General features: G+C 48.6%; 1 protein-coding gene across 1 annotated transcript in view; it reads left to right on the top strand.

Moving 5' to 3' along the window:
- LOC115332163 (prolow-density lipoprotein receptor-related protein 1) overlaps nucleotides 1-19,766 on the top strand; it is a 138,756-nt gene that overhangs the window by 25,390 nt on the left and 93,600 nt on the right. Inside the window, exons 13-25 of the mRNA XM_029994515.3 lie at nucleotides 123-297; nucleotides 355-586; nucleotides 1,358-1,547; nucleotides 3,693-3,815; nucleotides 5,237-5,389; nucleotides 6,702-6,830; nucleotides 8,393-8,518; nucleotides 9,434-9,664; nucleotides 10,005-10,136; nucleotides 14,209-14,328; nucleotides 14,713-14,844; nucleotides 17,136-17,252; nucleotides 18,615-18,740. Of these exons, the coding sequence (XP_029850375.2) occupies nucleotides 123-297; nucleotides 355-586; nucleotides 1,358-1,547; nucleotides 3,693-3,815; nucleotides 5,237-5,389; nucleotides 6,702-6,830; nucleotides 8,393-8,518; nucleotides 9,434-9,664; nucleotides 10,005-10,136; nucleotides 14,209-14,328; nucleotides 14,713-14,844; nucleotides 17,136-17,252; nucleotides 18,615-18,740 (1,986 nt within the window). The remainder of the gene's footprint in view (nucleotides 1-122; nucleotides 298-354; nucleotides 587-1,357; nucleotides 1,548-3,692; nucleotides 3,816-5,236; nucleotides 5,390-6,701; nucleotides 6,831-8,392; nucleotides 8,519-9,433; nucleotides 9,665-10,004; nucleotides 10,137-14,208; nucleotides 14,329-14,712; nucleotides 14,845-17,135; nucleotides 17,253-18,614; nucleotides 18,741-19,766) is intronic.

The raw sequence follows: 19,766 nt of genomic DNA, 5'->3' as shown, positions 1-19,766 counted from the left end.
GCTTCGAAGAAACCGGACATCTCGAGGGAGGCTCATTGCCTTCTCGGAAGCCGCGAACATAACTGACGCGCCTCCGTAAACCGGAGCCCGTCCTGCAACTATCAACGCCCGGCACATCCCAGGGCTGAACAACTGCGAGGGCCTGGCGGTGGACTGGGCGGGACGCAACCTGTTCTGGACGGACGAGGGCCACCTGGGCATCTGGGTGGCGAGGCTGGACAACGCCACCATTCGGCGCCAGCTGGTCTCCCTCAACATGTCCCACCCCAGGGCCATCGTGGTGGACCCCAAGAGAGGGTGCGTGGCGGGCCCTCCCTCTGGCCGGGAGGAAAGCCAAACGCTCCCCTTGTGCAGGCACATGTACTGGTCGGACTGGTCCACGGAGCCCTACCCCCCGGCGGAGGGCCAGGGGGCGGGCAAGATCGAGCGTGCCCAGATGGACGGTGCCGGGCGGGAGGTGTTCGTCTCCCGGGACCTGCACTGGCCCAACGGCCTGAGTGTGGACTACGCCCAGCGCAAGCTCTACTGGTGCGACGTCTACTTCCATCGCATCGAGCGCATCGGCCTCGACGGCAAGGGCCGACAGGTGCCTGTTTTGGCTCTCTCTCTTACTCTTTCTTTACTGCGGGAAGACTGACTATTTCTAGAAGGTCGCAGTATTCTTTCTTTTTTATATAAAACATGCTTCTTAATTTTGTTGCAGTATTTCAAAATGTAGCGCAAGAAAGGCTCTTTTTAATGATAAGTAAGAGTGGCCAATGCAACAAAAATGAGAAAGATATGTGGATATCTTGGCAAAAAATGACGGCTAAAAATCATGAGCCATTCCTCTCTCTGAAGGTGGTTGACCAGCGAAGCTGTTTAGCACACGACACAGACCCGCCCCGAGGAGACAGAAGAAACTAAACATGTGCGACGGGACCGCCACTTGGGGAGAGTGGAAGGAAAGGAAACTAGGCACGCAAGTGCTTGGAACGATGATAAAGAGAGGGTCGGAATAGTATTGGGGAATTGGTGAACAAAGGCGACGTCAGAACCGACGTTCAAATGTATGTGCGCTCTCTGGTGCCTCGACGTCCCTGGCCGGCGGGCTCGCCGGTCGAGCTAGAGAAAGCGGGGCATTCCAGGCGTTTGTTTTGTGCTTCAGCGCGAGTGTTGGAGTTACCTTCCTAGGCGTTTGTTCATCAGATTGAACTTATCGTAATCGGTTGGGAACAAATTCTACCACCCAAAGAGCAAGTCACCACCTGCCACCGGCATCGTTTGTTTCTTGTCGAGATTGTAAATTGAATAACTCGAAAGAAAAAGGATTACTTTGACCTAAATGAGTGACGGCTGTTGGGGGCCCGTGTAACAGGTGCTAGTGGAAGGGGAGCACCTGGACCACCCGTACGGCCTGGCCCACTTCGGGAACTTTGTCTTCTGGACCGAGTTCCAGAAGGGCCACGTCCTGCGCTGGGACGCCCTGACCGGGAACATCAGCCGCCTCAAGACGGAGAACCCGCCACTGTTCGAGCTGCGCTTCTTCGACGAGGCCTCCCAGTCTGGCAAGTCTCCCTCCCATTAGGGTTGTCCTTTGCTTCTTGGCATGCCCCTTGGACGCTTTTCACAAAGGATTTAGGCATCCCGCAAGTTTTTGTGTCTGCACTTGCCGCAGCACATCTTGGCACGTTGCACCGCAGCAGCTCGACGCCGCAATGCGTCGTTTATTCATTTCTTCGAAAACCAATTTCAAAGATTTCTTTAATGCTACGTCCCGTGGCTTATAAGACTTCAGAGATGAAGCTCGCTGCCAATTTTGTTGGATAGTGGAATTCGTTGCTCATTAAATATGTCCTCGAGTCTTCGTGAAACAACAGCCCTGTAGTTGACGTAAAAGTATGCACATTGTGAACAGGCTCGCTGTACTTTATGGACTACCCTAATGTCCCGAGAGATAACGCCCCCCCCCCCTATTTTTGGCATGGTTTTTCTACTCTTTCACAAACACCGAGAGGTAGCCCTCTTCTAGTAAGTGCAGGGCCTTGTCCAATGGTAGCCTCGGCAGAAATGGTTCTACTTAGCCACGGCGAGAGATGAGTGAACACTGCTCACTGGAAAGGACGGTCATCTTTGGTTCATAGCCCTTCCCTGTGAACACAAGTTTCGCACGTCACAAAACCTAAAACTGGCATTTTTCTAACTTTTTTCTTTCTTTCTTTTTGTACATTGAAAGTTTGTTTATTTCTCATTTTCACCCAATTTGCTTTCGAGTTTAGCTGGGCTATTCCTGGGGATATTACGGCCGTTATAACTTTCTGACAATAAAGTGAAGAAATTGGACTAAAAGCTCATAACTAGGGCTCCGTGTTTTCAAAGTTTATTTTTCGTGAAATTCGGAGGATGTTTTTCGGAGTTTATTTTTTAGCGAAAATTCAATGTTTATCGGACATTTCTTTTCAAAAATCCCCAATTCTCCGGAATTCAGAGATTAATTTCGCAGTGTTTCTTATTAAAAATAATGAATAATAACCGAATGTAAACGTATGCCAGATAAAAAATAAAACGCGCTTGTATCAAGTAAGATTTCTTCAGTTGAATTTGGCGTTGGTGTCATTGGCAATAGTAATTTGTCCCACGACGAAAGTCGCACACAAGTGTGGCTTCAATAAACGTCGATACCTTAAAATCAATAAACTGCCGGAGTTAGCCGCAAGGAAGCTCGTAGTCATCCCATCCATCTATCCCGCGGCCGCGCGAGGTGGAGTGGTTATGGATGTAATAGAGAAGTTCCAACTGCCCCTCTTCCCTATTTTATACAATCTCTATGGTCCATAGTTTTCACTGTTACCCCCAGAAACTGGAAGCCAAAAGAATGACTTTTGTCGTGATACGAATGGTACGATGACCTGTTTCCCTGAACCAACCTTGGCGAGACAAGCCGTAAGACCCCCTTTTGACAATGATCCGAGGCTTGAAAGATAATTATGGTGTCTTTCTCCAAGGACCATTGATCCTGCGCTGCTCAAATTGTAAAAAAAAAAAAAGAAGCTTTTTCTGCTGTGAAAAAAGGGGGGGGGGGGGGGGGTGGCAAGGGCACATAACAATTCGGAGTTTATCGGATAAATCCGAATTGACAGAAATTTTACCGGCGGGTGTTTTTCTGAGTTTTCCGGATTTATCCGAAAACACGGAGCCCTACTCATCCCCAATGTCGGCGCAATTTTAAATTTTATTTTAGTTTATCACAAATAATGACCAACTCGTCGCAAAAGCACATAAAGGTGGATACTTTTACTGCAGAGAATAAACTATTGAAACAGAATAAACTAAGCTAATGTGAAGTAAGCTATCGGGGAAGTAAACAGCTGTTTGAAAAGTACCATTCTATAGCGCAGAAGTCGATTATTTCCGTCCTTCTCGAGCTTCATGGCGTATAACTAAAACAAAGAACCTTGAAATTATTTTTTCTACAGTACAGGCCGGTGTAGCAAAGGTACAAATATGGCGAAGCGAGGTTGAACTACGCTTTCGGTACCGACATGCACGTCCAAGGTGCCAATACACCAAAGTCACCAACGTAGTGAGGGAGTTTTCTGAAAACTAACCGACCCTAGCGTAACAAGTCTCTACCGTCGTCCAAATGTTCAGCGTTGGACGGGACCGGAGGGTAATTTCCTCGGGCGCTTCGAATAAAGCTTGTGTCTCTGCAGGGGTGAGCGCCTGCAGCGACAGGAACGGCGGCTGTGCCCAGCTGTGCCTGGCCACACCTGAGAAGCGCGTGTGCGCCTGCGGAGACGGCTACGACCTCAACGAGGACGGCACCACCTGCCAACGTGAGCACCCCGACCCCCTACACCACACACCTCCCGGCCCCCGACTGTAGCGTCCCCCAATGTTCTTGGAGGCTTCGCTTGAGACGTTTGTCATGGTACCCCAGGAACGTTCGGGCGCTTTGCTTTCGACTAAAGTCGCCGGATCCTGGGAAAGTAGTGCCATTGCCTTCCCTGCCTGATAGCGGGCACAAATAGACACTAACGGACAGATGACCAAAACTTCGCAAGGCGATTGGGTAATCAGCCTCCGTTGCCGTGGCAATCGCCATTTTGGTCCATTCAAATCTTCGAAGCTTCGTTAGGGTCGTCGTAAACCAGTCGCCCCAAGATCACCATGGAGCGTCGTCATACTGGAGGCGTTCCTTGCCAACATAAGCGTCTTTGGCTCCGTGTATGCAGTCAAATTATCAATCGTGCCCATCTGCACAGATCTCTTACAATGATGTTGTGTATTTCGAGACAAGAAAATTATTAGTGCGTTATTGTTAGTACCCACATGACGGGGAAAAGCTTATGGCATCCGTCTGTGGACGAAACAGTGGAAAGGGAAGTGCGCCATGTAGAGAGGAGGAGAGTAGTGAAGGACAAAGGCGAGAGGGAGGCTATGTCGCTGAGCAGAAGCCAACGCACGCACATGGATGCTAGGGCGAATATGAACTTGCAGGTGTGCGGAGTGCCTTATGCCTTGGTTTGTGTTACAAAATGGAGTGTGAACCAAGTAGTAGTCCGAGTAGGCGTTCAAAATATTAAAGAAAGATACGTTGGTGGATCCTTAGGGAATGCGTTAGCATGAACCTCGGAAAACGCCAAACGCGTCCCCCTTTGGGAAATGCTAACACTGACCCCGCAACGAAGCCAAAAAGAGGCAGCAAAAAATAGAGGAAGCAAACGAGAAAGCTAAAACAGAAAAGTGAAGGGGTCAGCATTAGCGTTTCCCAAAGAAGGACGTGTGTGGCATTTCCCAAGGGTCATGCTAACGCATTCCCTACAAATCCACCAATGGATCTTTCTTTAATTTTTTTTCAATGCCTCCAAGCACCGACACTGCGTGTGGTGGCGGCACGAAAATGTGCGCTTGTTTCGCTGGTGTGTAGATAGCAAAATCTCGGTATACAAGAAACGTCTCCTAAAAGCTACCCGTCACCAGCAAATTTAGATTGGCTCACCGAAGTGAAGAGGTCAAGGAGAAATTGTGCGTTTCACGAACCAAAACGTCGACCATACTTGGTGCTACTTTCCCGGGATCCAGCCATTTTACTTTCGACCAGCCGAGGAACAAGCAGCCGAAAGTAATCTGGCTGCGCAAGGCCCGTTTAGGTCTCAACAACAATACAGCAATATTCCCGTCTCTCTGGTGTCGTCGATTCCCCCGTCTTTTGGCGCGACGACAGCCGAGACAGAGCTGGGGCATGGCTGCGCAGGTGCGGCCAACTACACGGAGCCTTCCCGCTGCCGGGACGGGGAGTTTGAGTGCAGAAAGAACCAGCGGTGCATCGACCGGCGCTACCTCTGCGACGGAGACAACGACTGCGGGGACAACTCGGACGAAGACTCCTCCCATTCGGGCATTTGCGGTACCTCGCCCTCTCCTCCTTCTACCAACTGGTCTCGCTTGGCCATGCGATTGATCTACCGGACGATCGTTTAACTGGTGGATCTGTCGGTCCGACGGTCAAGTAATCCAACACCGAAAAATAGCTAGTCGACGAGCTAATCATTTAGTCGGCATTGAGAGATCAATCAGGCAACTGACCAGCCAGTTGATTGACCAAACTTGGAAAACGGTCTTGATCGGTTGAATGGTAAAGTGGTCGGGGGGCAATCGTCCCAACAATAATTTAATCAACATTATAAAATGGTTAGTCAACGAGCAAATCAATTGAAAATAAATTGGTCGGACGTCTTGCACCCGGAACTTTATGAAGAGTTATCGATGGTCAGTGAAGAAACCGATTTGCGTATTCCAGTTGTAACAAAGGTGCTTTTCAAGCAATTTTGATAGATTTTTTTTTTTTTAGCACTATTAGCACAGGTCTGTAGCTGTCTCAAATTTTAGTTTTGGGTATTTGTAGTGAAAGCGGAAGGGCGGGGTGTTAAGCGACGCTAACACCCGCAATCGTCCTTGAGCACGCGGCTTAATGTTGGTGCCGCACACGATTGGCCAGTCTGCACGAGCCAAAGCCACACTGTTTGGGTCGAGCTGCCGCGCGAGTCCGAGGGTCTGCTCTTGTCTAGAGCCACTAAGTATGAGCTGCGCTTAAACTCTGGACACTCCATTCCCCGTCCCTCTGGTGGGCGCCACCAGCTTAGTCCGGAGCGGGTGCAATTGGCGACGGTTGCGATCGGAAAGTGCCACTCGCTCGGCTTTGGATGCGGCATCGCGAAACTTGGGCAAGGTGGTTTTGCTCTGGTAGTCTCTCGTGTCACTCTGGACGGACAGGAAAGGGTCCAGGTAAAGCTTTGGATAGCTTACTGGAATGATCTTAAGCGGCAAGATGGCCCAAGTGTCCTTACTCCCAAGATAGCATTTTTAATGCTGGTTTTAAGAGCGGATGTCTCCATAGTTTTGACTTGACATTTTTGTTGTACCGCGTGTGTCCCGCAAGAGCACTCCGTCATTTGTTTTGGCTCGGTTTTTGAGCCGAGTTCCTTCAAGAATTAATTGGCACCGTCGTTCGGGGGTCGGTTTCGTCTCCGTGAGAAACCGGCCGCATGCCTCCATGATGCGGGCTGTGCCTTTCTGTGCTGCTACGGCTCACTTGAGCCAATAAAGATTATTATTGTTATTATTAATATTAATATTATTGCAAAGAGTGGGATTACTTGGGATCCCTGGACGTCCGTTGGGGTGGCGGACGTTGAGGCAGGTGTTGTTGCGTGCTGCAGAGAAGGCGACCTGTCAGGAGGACCAGTACCGGTGCGACACCAACCGCTGCATCTCTCTGCACTGGGTGTGCGACGGAGAGCGCGACTGCGTCGACGGATCAGACGAAGAGCCCACCTCCAAATGCAGGAGTAAGTGACGGGGGTGAAGAGAGGGGGGGGGGGGGGGGGAGCGGCCGTACGACTGCCGGGGTCACTGGTTGTGGCGCTGCTCGGTTGTAAGGCTTACAACAAGCCGCTGCGGTGATAAATGCTCGGGGAGGGACGCTTTCCGAGCTAGCTGGCTTTCTAAACGATTGGTTCAAGGAAGACTTATACTTTGAGCTCGTCGTGAGGGAGTTCTAGTGCATCTCTGAGGTGCGACAATATTCAAGTTCCAGTTTATGGCGACAATCGGGTGTAAACGAACGTCAATAAAAAGTTGGTTTTCTTTCTTTTTTTTTTTTTTCGAATGCGTGGCATCGTGTCGCACGATTCCATGTTTTGCACCTCTCGTCATCCTTCAGTGTTAAAAAAACATAGAGGCATTGCAACGAGGCTGGCAAAACTGACATCGAGTAGAAACGCACATGGAGTTAAAGGGGCGGTGCAATGATTTTAACACTGAACGAATGTGCAGCTTGTATTTTTTATATTGTTTACTTCGGCATAAGTAAGAGAAAAAGTGCCACCATACCCCGAAGTACCTCTATTTCGCTGCATAATCGCAAAATAAAAAAAAACCTTTTTTTCCCAACCTGCGGCCACATGGTGGCCGCAAATGGAACCTGTGGTGTGACGTCATTCGGAGTGGTTTTTGTAAGTGATGGTGTTAGGCAATTGTAAGCTTGATTTAAGGTTAAGTTTAAAAAATCTTGTTGTATAGGCATGCAGAAACGCTTCAAAAGCCCAATATTGCCACTAAAAGGGTATGAATTATTTGTGGCGCCATCTACCGCAAGTCAACAAAACCTGCCGTCGCCGTCATCCGTCCACGCCCGAGGCGCCTACGGCGGCTACACGAGCAACCCGGACGTTTTGTCTTTCCCTCGCTCGACGGAGTGCGTTGGGTGTGGTCCGTAGTATCGTGGTATCGTTATTGATCCTGGTGTCTCGACCTCGACTTTGACTTCGACTTCGGCCGCGCCGCCATGTTGATCGGGAATCGACGAGAGAGCGGCGAGCGGCGAACCTGGCGAGCCGGCGAGCGCTGGGGAAACGGAAGCCAAAAGAACCCAACCGGAAACCAACGCCACTCCGAATGACGTCACAGGCGAAGCTGGTGCCACTTCAATGTTGAGTTGAGGGGTGCCGGAGATATCAATTTCTTTTATTTTTTTTAATGAAAACTAGGGCAAGCAGGGAAGAATAGTTTTCGGTCCTATGTTTTATATGTGGCCGGGATCAATTCCCGCAATTAATTAGCCAAAGTCCGCAAGTTGCTGCACCGCCCCTTTAACTGCAGCCGATGCCGTGACACGCGGTAACTCGAGTTAGCGTGGCCACCCTGTTACGTTGCATTCACTCGTGTTCGCCTCGAACGCGGCCGCAACAAGCGCGCCAAGACAGACGCCGTCACTTTGCGCACTACTTGGTGGTCTAATTGACCGGGCAAGTCGCCCCCTGCTCGGCGGGCGCCGACGAACTTGCCGCTTCGGCAAGAATCATCCTCGAAATGGAGCGACAGACTGTGAGGCTCTCCATGCCCCGTGCAGACATGACATGCAGCGCTTCCCAGCACACGTGCAAGGTGACGGGCAAGTGCATCCCCCAGAGCTGGACGTGCGACTCCGACCTGGACTGCGGGGAGGGGGACAGCTCGGACGAGCACGACTCCTGCGGTGAGTCTGGTGCAGGCGGTCCAGGCGTTGCTGGCCGGAGCGTGAAGCCACCGTGGTTTGGCCCTTCTCAGTTCAGTGCCCGCTGCAGCCACGCTTAACTAGAGGTGGCGTTCCGGGTTTTCCGAGTTTGTCTTTGGTGCCGTTCGATCGGCGCATTCCGGAGTTTGTTTTTACTGCCGATTCAGGGTTTATCGGAGTCTACTCGCTTAAAAATAATAATTTCTCGCAAATTTGGCACTTGTCCGTGTCTTTATCGAAGCACAGAGGTGCGCTTTGATAAAAAGAAAATGAAATCTAGAAACACGTTTAAATCGAGTGCTCTTATGTGATAAAAAGAAAATGAAATCTAGAAACGCGTCTAAATCGAGTGCTCTTATGGAACACCGTAAGATGCTGCCCTGCCTTGTATATTTCTAAAAACAGTTAGTTTAGTGGTTTTCGATAATGCTTGCAAGTTTCTTAATAAAACCATGCATTTATTTTCACTAATTAAAAACAATTATTACATTTTAGTTGATTCTCTTGTCTCCCGTGCGAAACGGCGCCGTATTGTTTGATGACCTTTAGCTTCGCCGCATTTCCATAGGAGCTAAGCCTTTTTCTTTCTTTACTTTTTCCTCAAATAAGTTTGCTCTTTGCAAATTTTGCAAAAAAAATGCACCATCTGTGGGCAACACTGCACAAAGTCGCAGCGCGATAGGTTAAGAAACCGAATTTTGCAGTCGATTTAAAGAGCCTGGCCACTCTTTGATACACCCAGTAGGTTGAAGATTGTGCGGAAGATTTGTGCAGACAGGTAGCGAGAGTCCCAGCTGTTGGTTAGGGCTTCCCAGCAGGAAGCCGGGCTCTGGCCGTGGCTCTCTCTGTGCATCCATAGTCGGGCCGGATCGTGGATGCAATTGGGTCGCCTTGCAGTCTACCCGGAGTGCGACGTGACGGAGTTCCGGTGCGGCAACCAGCGCTGCGTGCCCCTGGACTATGTGTGCGACGGGGACGACGACTGCCGGGATGGGTCTGACGAGCGGGACTGCGGGGCCGGGGCCTGCGGGGGCGGCCACCGCTGCCGCTCGGGACAGTGCCTCTGGGAAGCCCTCGTCTGCAACGGGGTCTGGGACTGCCCCGACGGCTCCGACGAGGCCAACTGCAGTGAGTTACCGCCCAGGACGCGTCTCCGACCGGCACCTCCCAGCGGCAAACGACGACGTCACGATCCCGGCAATCTCGGAAACAATTGCGGGGAAAGAGAGCGGACGTGAGAGTTGTTGTTGTCGCGGCATCCTCGCTCGCGTCCGCTCGGGTTTCCGTTGACCGCCCGTAGAACCAGCGTCGGCCGCCGGCTCGACGCTCGTACTACGTTGTTGGGTGGAAGCAGAGGAACCGCTTTGAGGGACGCGGCGGACGCGCTGGTCGGAGACGTGCTGAGGGCGCCCCAGCGGCAGCCCGGCTCCCCGGTGGCGGGCATCTCAGCTTTTTGCGTGTGATGCAGCGGCTGGTGGCACGGACGTCCCGCCCTGCCACAAAGACGAGTTCCGGTGCGGGGGTGGCCAGTGCATCCAGAAGGCCTGGCGCTGCGACTTCAAGCAGGACTGCCTCGACGGCAGCGATGAGAGGGGATGCGGTAAGCGAGGACGCAACTGCTTCCAACGCCACCCGTGCGGCCGATCCCTGCTTGAGGTAAACGGCAGACCCAGGATTTGAACTCTGGGCCTCCCAATGCCCGACCAGACATTGGAGGGCCCAGAGTTCAAATCCTGGCTCCGCCGTTTATTTTGGCTTTCAGCGGTTTCGTTAAACATTGATTTATTCGACCAAGTACGGTTCATTCATCTGCATATTTTCGATTATTTCCTCCTCGGAGACCACGTACGATGATGAAAAGTGCCCGCGATATATTTAAACATGGCTCTTGATATCCCTTAGGTGACTATGATACCGTATCTCTAAAGCTCATAAAAAAAAATAATACGCATACATGTGATGAGACAAACAGTGGGAGAATTTCTGGAGCACAACAAGCACATACCACGTCCCAGCAAGCACCATGCCACGTTCTATATGGTGGCGTGTGCCTTCAAAACACATCTGATTAGATACATTTTGTTTCCTCTACATTAATAAGACAGATAGGAAAACACCAGAAAGTCAAGGTGGAGTGGTGTTGTGGTTAGCACACCGGACCACCGGTCATTGGGAGGCCCAAAGTTCAAATCCTGGCTCTGCCGTTTAGTTTGGCTTTCGGTGGTTTCGGAAAACATTGATTCATTCGATCAAGTATGGTTCAATATATATATATATAATATATGTATATTAGACAAGTGCTTGGGCGGGCCCCTTTTATTTTTGGTTTACACGAATGATACATAATGATTGACATTGGTGTTTCTCTCAGGCTATTTGCAGACGACCATATCATGTATCACAAAATAAGTGAAACCGAAGGCTATTTTAAATTACAGGAAACACTCACTGCTATCCAACGCTGGACAAAACATGGCAAGTGGAATTAAATTTCAATAAAACAACTGTGATAACTATGTAATGTATAAAGAAAACTTTTTAATTTCATTATTTCTTGATGGGCTAAGGATAGTAGACAAATATAACTATTTAGTGCTTATGCTTACTATCAGGCTCACCTGGAACCAGCACTTAAAAAAACATTTTTAATAAAGCCGGAGACACTTTGTTTTCACTCCGAAGAAAATTAAAATTTGCAGATCATGATACAAAGGGCCTAGCCTATAAAAGTTTTGTTAAGACCCATTTTAAAATATGCGAGTTCAGTGTGGTGCTTTTTTATTAAGGATGGGATTAGCAAAGTAGAGTGTAATAAAAAGCTAGCTGCTCGGTTTAGTTTTAATGCTTATAATACGAGATCATCATCTACCGAATTAGTCAAAAAAGCTCAGCTTCCGATTTTACAAACAAGCCATAATTGACAGATTAAAGACTTTTTACAATATCATAAACGGCTTCCTTCATATAGATAGTTGCAATTAAAGACCTCTCAGTACAGGTCCCCACAAATAAATCATTGGTTTAAAAATGACTGCTTTAGATTTTCTTTCTTCCCTCGGGCAATTCAAGAGTGGAATAGCTTAACTAATGGCATTGTGACTTTGACGACTTTTGATCACTTTGTAGATGCTATCGAATTGTATAGGGTGTCCCAAGTCACCAGGTTCAATCTCAGATAGACCATAAAAATCGACGCCCGTCCGCACAAGTCTAAACTTTTCATGAAACGTGTATTTTACAGGTTTTCATGTAAAATCGCAAAGCGTAGCTTTGGCGACGCAGATGACCAAGTCGAGTTGCAGGGCGCATTTGGCGCTCGTATTGATAGATGGCGCTACCTCCTTATCGAGACTGCTTGCAACCGCCGTGGTTCATTAAAATGAACATAACCTTTTTGCAATGTACCTTTGATTAAAAAATAAATGCGGACAATAAAAACTAAACTTGAAGTAAAATAAGAAAAGAAAATTGCGGTTGCATAACGACGGCATTCTTGCTGTCGACAGGTTTCTTCTGCATGTCGTCTGCTTTCTTTCGCTGGTCGGCTACACCTTCTGACGTTGCTCCCAACGCCATCTATTAATACGTGTGCGAAACGCACCCTGCAACTCTACTCGGTCGTCTGCGTCACCGCCTGCCGTTGATCCTGGCAAGTTTCTTGGTCCTATTTGTTTTACAGAAAAGGAGCTACGGTTTGTAATTTTGCATGTTAAAACCTACCTGTGAAATGCACCTTTGATGAAAAGTTTAGGTTGCTATGTGCAGGCGTCGATTTTTACGGTTCATTTTAGATCGAGCCTGGTGAGTTGGGACACCCTATACTTTAGCTCATTCTTTTGTTGCTGTGCCACTGCCTTTTGCTGTTTTTTATTCTGTAACCACCGCTACAATAGCTCTTTGAAAGGAGCTGGTAGTATTCCCAAATAAATCAATAAAAAAAGAGTAGAACAATAAACACAAATATGACACTGTAAGCTAGTGAACTAAATTAGATTGAAAGGGGGCAATGGTTTTTAACAAATCTAGTTGTATCATTTGCAGAAACGATGTTGTGAGGTAGTGAGTTCCAATCCTCAATAGCCAAAGGTAGTTTCTGATGAGAAACAATTAATAATCAAATTGTAGGCAATTTTTTTTTTTTTTATGTTTCTTTACATTGATTTAGGACTTAGATTTAGAGCGAAAAGGTGATCAGGCGGTTTCCTAGTGGTCCGGAACGAAGAAAAATAGAGTTGCGACTTGCACGACACTATCTCCTTATTTTTTTTTTTTCTGGCATCGAGTAATTGTGGGAACGACTAAATTTGCACTCTGTTGGGTGACACTAGGGCTGCATTAAAGCCGGGCAGAATGATCTGGTCGCACGGCGGCCGCCACCTAGCGATGACCATACCATAATGAGTAAGGAAGTGTGTGCACTGAGCGTGGGCAGTAGCTTGGATGTTCCGGGTCGCGAATTGCTACAGCCACCGACCCCTTTAACGAGACACTGAGAAAACGCTTTCTTAACGGGCCCAGATTAGGACACATATTTTCTTTTTCGAGCAACGTTAATGTTGTTAGACGCAATTCCGGTGGGAGTAGCCCTTCTCTTGGCAACACTCGTAATGAAAAGTGCTCTAGCTAGCTAAGCACCACGATTGAAGTGCGAAATGTTGGCTGTAAAATTCTTTCTCCGTGCCGTAATAGTATTTTCATCGACAATATTTTTGTGTTTGAGAAGAAAATATTCGAGATAGTGTTATTATCTTTTTCAAAAATAACCAGAGATTGCCTTTTCTGTTTTGGTTTTAAATGATAACAAATGCGGCTGCAGGCATTTGTGGCATGCTCAACGTAGCTCGTTGAGCTCGTTTACTTTTACGAGTGCGAGTCGTTCTGCGTTCACCGAGGTGTTTAAGGAAGAGATCCTGAACCAACCGGCTCGACCAGCCACACGGTCGGAAACCGCTTGCCGCAAATGCCGGCAGCAACGTTTGTTATCATCTGAAACCAGAACGAAAAAGACGGATCTCACAATATTTTTGAAAACAATCATGACTTTCGAAATGGTTTGTCTCTCAAGCGTGAAAAAATGGGGAATGAAAATCTACCGTGGCATGGAGAAACAATTTGACATCAAACATTCCACACGTGAATCATCTCTCTAACCGTTAAGAGCCGAGAAATGGGACGTATCTAGCTACATTCCTGGACGGGGCCTAGAGCGGGCTGCCTCCATATAAACTGCATCCAACAAAAAAAGAAAAGAAGCTATTTGATAAAAAAAGTTACTAAATAAGCTTTAAATTTTTATTTTTTTTATTTCATTGTTTTTTAAGATGATTGGGGCAACTTCTAAGCACCTGGTCATGGCTCCGCAGTCAATAAGGTTGCAGCATTTGCGAATGTGGAAGAAGGCATGAGGAGTACGAGGGGTTAACCTAATGACCAGTGTTGAACTCTCAGGGATTATAGCTTTGTCAACTTTGGTTGCACCATCATTGTCTAGCTTAAACTTAAAACCGCCAAAAATCATAGTAGTCTCGAGTTTCCCTTCCCCATTTATGTGGTATCCAGTGGAATCGCCGGATAAAAGTGAACAGCTTTCATATCTTTGTCTCTCGGTATCCGTGCAGTTTTCTGCGGACGAGCAATCAATTGGTCGACTGATTATTTGGTTTCACACGCAGGGAACGCCACCTGTAGTTCGAGCGAGTACCTGTGCGACAACCGCCAGGAGTGCATCCCAGCGTCGTTTGTGTGCGACAGCGACCACGACTGCGTGGACAACTCGGACGAGAAGAACTGCTGTGAGTGAACGTCGAACGTCTTCGCCGCGTTCATTTATTTTGAATGAAGCATTTGGACGCCTATATTCCATGAACAAATGACACGACCGGGTCGCAACTGGGTCTTTGACATTGTTTCTGATGGCGCGCGGACCATCCGCATTGTCAGTCGCCTAGCTTCGTTTGAAGCGGTTCCGTTTCGGCGACGCGAGCGAAATACTTAAAAACAGCGGGGCCGCGTTTTTGCGGAGCTTTGTCGCAGACCTAGTCGAAACCATTCTTCCGCGAAAGCCACATACCGCGGATTAAATTGACACAAACGCGAGGCTGCTTGGTAGGCAAGCTGGGGAGGTGAAGTGCGAACCTGCCGAGCCACTGCCCCGAACTTTGCTTTGTGTCTTGCAGCGGCGGTGTCCCGCATCAAATGCCTGGCCCCCAACCACCTGTGCGACAACAACAGCCGCTGCGTGGAGATCACCAAGCTATGTGACAAGAACCCAGACTGCAAGGACGGCTCGGACGAGGGAGGCCGATGCGGTGAGCGCCCCAAAGAGCCGCATCCTTGGGCAGCTTCACTGCGCCGCCAGGAGGCGGCACGCGACGTCGGAGACACTTCCTCGGGCGAACGGCGTGCTTGAAGGCGATAAATTGAGCACCTAGGCATCTCGCGGCGTTAGCCCTTATGAGCGCCGAACGCTCAGAAAAAAGATATCCCAGAAACTCGCTGCCCATTTTTGGGGATTCAGTCCTGGTCCTGTCGATTGTGAAGCGAGCGCGCTACTGCAAAGCCACGCCGGTTGCTTTGGCGCGCCGTCTAGTAAAACGCACGTGTTGTGGAATGTTGTTCGTTGGAAGACTTCTACGCATAAAAAGTAAACGAGCGCATCATACTGCGAGCGGGCGTTGGCAATGGCCCCTCCACAAACAGTGCCGACCACGGCGTAAGGTATGCAAGGGTACATCAGGGTCTATTGAGATACTTTTCGCTTTCCCTAAGCAGTAAATTATTCTCGCACCGCTTTGCTTTTACCGGCATAGTATTTTGGCGCTGATTAAGTTATAGTTGAAATAAGGGTAATGGCAAAAGTACGACCTGGTGAACAGTCATTTTTATAAAACCCCGAGATGAAGGGAAAAAAGGCCAACGAAAAAGAAAAAAAGGACAACATGATGACGTCTCAAAACACAGCTGCAATATTTATTCGCGGGACAAGCTTCTTATATTGAGTGGAACAAACCCCAATGCCAGAGCGAAACCCGTCGACCCCACAAGACCAAGTAGTGGAACAGTACCCATTCAAAAAGGGCAGCTCACTCACCCACGCACGGAAACCAAACCTATTCAGATGAGAAGGGCCATGTAGCAGCGTCCAAGGTGTAGTGCTCGTGATCTAAAGCATTTCCTTCATCACCCTCTTAAATGGATCCTTTTCCTTGCTAAGCATTTTTGTTTCCATCCATTCTGGATAACAATTCTGACATTCCTTCGGATGTTTTGCAAGTTTGGAACTTGCCGAACGAGCCTTAACAGCTCTTTTGGGATCCACTAGCCTGTGGTTCAAACTGCGCTGTCCGACCAACATATTCGTTGTTGTGTTGTCCTTTTCTTTTGTTTTTGTTGCATTCTTTTTATTTTTATTTTTTTTATTTTTTTGTTGTCTCGAGGGTTTTTTTAAGTATAAATTATGGCAAACTTCCCCAAGAACCCCATTTTATAGCTCATACCCCTTTTTGTGTGGCCCTTTATTAATCGTCGACTAAGAGTTGCTAACCCAGGTGGTGGAATGGCAGATTAGGGAAAGATAGCAGCAGTACTGCAGTCCGCACGGCGAGGGTAATCAGAGCGTCCGGTCGTGATTCCGAAGGTTCTTGGCCTCTGCATTAACCTTGCAACTTGCATCTCGCTTTCGACATATCAGGAAACGAGAGATCACTTTTGTTTCGGGGGGAGCAAGTCGAGCAGGTTGCAGCCACGACTGTACGCACGTCGTCAATAGTCCTTTGGAGTCACTTCAGAAGCCGAGGAGATGTCTGCTCAAACGAGCTCGTTGTTTTACAGCCAAGCTGTTTATGGCTAGGGTTCTATGGATTTTTCATGAGCAGTGACTAAAAACTCTGTGCTCGCACCGCGCACACGCACGCCTTCCCCGTATAAAAGATTCGAAGAATATAACCAAAATAAAGCATTGACGAATGCGCATGCAAGATGCCATTTGTTTTAGGCTTTTGCTTTAGAACAGTTACTGCTGCAAATACCGGTGCCACATGTGCGGGCCTTCCCCGTATAAAAGTTTCAAAGTAAATAACCAACATAAAGCTTTGACGAACGCACGTGCAAGATGCCATTTGTTCTAGGCTTTTGCTTTAGAACAGTTACTACTGCAGATGCCGGCACGTGCGGCGCGTGGAACACCATTTCCTGCATTCTCCTTGATGCTTGGGTAATTTAGCAGTAGGTCTATTCAGTAGATTAGTTATCATTAGGCACCATTTTGAAGATCAGTAGACTCTCAGGTATATAATAAAGGTTTCTCAAAGATTTGCCGCTGTACGACCCACGTCAGCCACGTCTACGCTCGCACCACCCTCTCTCTGTCGTCGTTCCTAGGGCTTGCATGCCTGGTTTCCTTTCCTTCCGCCCTCCCGGGGTGGCAGTCCCGTGGCGCGTGTCTACTTTCCACCGGGTGGCGGTCCTGTAGCACATGTCTTGTTTCCTTTGGCTTCTCAGGGCGGGTCTGTGTCGTGTGCTAAGCAGCTTCACTAGTGATTTACCTTCACAGAGTGAAATGGGTCGTGATTTTTTCTTCTTCCTGGGTGCGCCCCCGCAGAGGAGGGCCTGTGCTTTTTCAACGACTGCGAGGATTCGTGCCAGAACACCCCGTACGGCAAGTCCTGCTACTGCAAGGATGGCCTCCAGCTGGCCGTCGACGGCCGCTCCTGCACAGGTACTGCCCGGAGGAGGGCCGTTTCTTCCTCGTGCGAATCTGCACGCTCGTCGGCATTCCGGCCGAGAAACCGGCGATTTTTATCCCGGCCTGACGACCTACAAATCTGGAACGTGTCGTTTTAGAGTGTGGCCACTAAGCGTGGTTCGACAATTCTCAATACGAGATCGTTTTGGTCCTGGTCTTCTATTCTCAGCAGAATTCTTTGAAGATTCCGACAGGGTTTGAACCGCATAAAAATGAGTCGGGAAAATTAATTTATGACCAAACACCTTTATACTGAAGTCCGTGGGACCGGCAAAATCTTTTGTGGTACAGGTAACTTTGTTGTAGTAGTTGAGCCCGAAAAAATCATTCACACAAAACCAAATTTGTGCTGTCGCATATTGACATATCTGCACGACATTTGAGTTGTATTAGGAGATAGTATAGCGCCAAATATAGTATGAGTAACATCAGAAACGAGGTTTGGTACGTTGACAATTAACTTAAAAAAGAGAATGGTGGCCGAGTCTCCTTGCGCATCACAGCTCTGAGCACGTGGGGCGAAAGCTCGTGCTGCAGAATTCAAGTATCTTAAGCTCTGTTACCACTTTCTTTTTTCCCTAAATGAAAATTGTATCGGCATGCGTTCACGTACCCACCGCTGTGTGACTCAGTAACATAAAAAGTTGAGCTAGCTGGTGCTTAGAAGACATACCTAAAACATTGCACAAGCACAGGAGGAAAAGAAAATAGAAGACAGGAAAGTGCTGCTTACCTAAAACAGTGCTCTTTCCTGTCTTCTATTTTCTTCCTCCTATGCTTGTGCGCTGTTTTAGGTATGTCTACTGTGTGACGCAATTTAAAGACAGCAGGCTAGCAGTTGTACCACCAGTACCGCCACTGGCAAAGTTTGTGATCTACAGATGAGACACCAGGCGCTCCCAGTCGTGAAATTCGCGAGAATTAGGGGCTCACAAACATTGGGGGTTTTACGGTGTCTACAAGCATTTATAACGTCGTCGAAAGTTTTTCGAGCCTGTGGCGAAGGAAGGACGGGCAAGAAAATGTGGAAACTAACGCAAATGGTGGAGCTGCGCGACGCACTCAGTCACGACCAGACGCGAGTGCGTGGCCTTGAGACAATAGTTAATTGTAGTGCGAGTCTGCCTTTCCCATTTGGACAGAGTGTGCTTTCTCAAGCGTCGGTCGGATACATTCATCTCACTGGCGACGTGCATCTCCAGATTCATTTCCGATCGGGCGTCTGCTTCGTGCACCCGAATCATACCATGCAGACTCGTTGCGCATCTGCGGCGCCGCTGCAGACGCATCGCGTCGTAGACGGGTCGGTCCTTGACCCGTGCCTTTCCACCGCAGACAAGAAGCCCTGCTCGCAGTGGGGCGTCTGCAGCCAGAAGTGCTTCCAGCTGAAGCACTCGCACAAGTGCACGTGCGAGAAGGGCTACGAGCTGGCCTCGGACATGTTCACCTGCAAGAGCACCGGTAAGTGGGGGGGGTCACGCTGGTGCAACCTGAGGTACAGATCGCATCTTGGACCGGCGCGTTTGTCCTGCCACCCGACCGTCGAATCCGCGAGCGACAACAAGTGACGTCGTGATACCGGCGGTTGTGCTGCGAGAACCGTCGTCGCGGCATCTCGACTTTCGGTTGCCGACACTTCCGTGGATTGGCAAACTGGGGGTGCGACCCACAGCGTGATGGGCGTCCGCTAAATTGTAGCACCTCCGTAATTGTGGCCGGTGACGACGGGACGCCACCACGACTTCGTTGGGTGAAAATCGAGAAACCGCTTTCTGGGGTGCAGTCCAGGCACCGGTCAGAGACGCGTTCCCGTAACTGAAAGGTTTGTCGGGTTGAAACCTCGGTTTGGCTAAAAGTTACCGCGTGACTGGACTTTCCAGTTTGGCTTAATTTTTGGTTTGGCTAAAAGTAATTACGTCCGAATGTTTTGGTTTGGTTCGGTTTTCGGTTTGGCTAGAATTTCCAGTTCGATGAACTGATGTTGCGGCCAAACGAACGCTGAACTGCTTGGGGGGATGGTCGTTTCTCGGATACCGAGCTAGACGGAATGCATGAAGCGCTTTCCTTAGAGACGTCGCAGCCACACCAGGCTAAACGACAAGCACTCCCGGCGTTGCACAGGGCACAGCTGGAGCGAGAGGCGAAACCAACTTGGCAGCTGGGGACAACTCTGCAGCAGCTGCCATTTTCCAAACGCTTTTTCTCACATTTTCTTTTAGTGCCCGAGACCGAGGCAACTTAATGAAAACATTTCAGTCTTTAATATTGGCGAGAGAGATAAATTTGTTTAAGCAGATTTGTCAGTTTGTAAGTAACCCAAAACCAAAAAAAAAACTAAAAAAAAAAAAAAAATGTCTCAGAAAAGGAGTGTGTTGTTTTTTTGGTTTTTTTTTGGCGCAAAACTAGATTGCGCTTGACTGACTGCTGTGTCTCTGCCCAAACAGAGCACTAGCAGTCTGAACTAAATGTCCAAGTATCAGAAACAAC

Source organism: Ixodes scapularis, unplaced genomic scaffold, assembly GCF_016920785.2.
Source record: "Ixodes scapularis isolate PalLabHiFi unplaced genomic scaffold, ASM1692078v2 PGA_scaffold11__112_contigs__length_91849675, whole genome shotgun sequence".
In the NCBI taxonomy this organism is placed as follows: domain Eukaryota; kingdom Metazoa; phylum Arthropoda; class Arachnida; order Ixodida; family Ixodidae; genus Ixodes; species Ixodes scapularis.
Note: the sequence above shows the minus strand (reverse complement) of the source record. Positions and strands in the feature narration are given on the sequence as shown.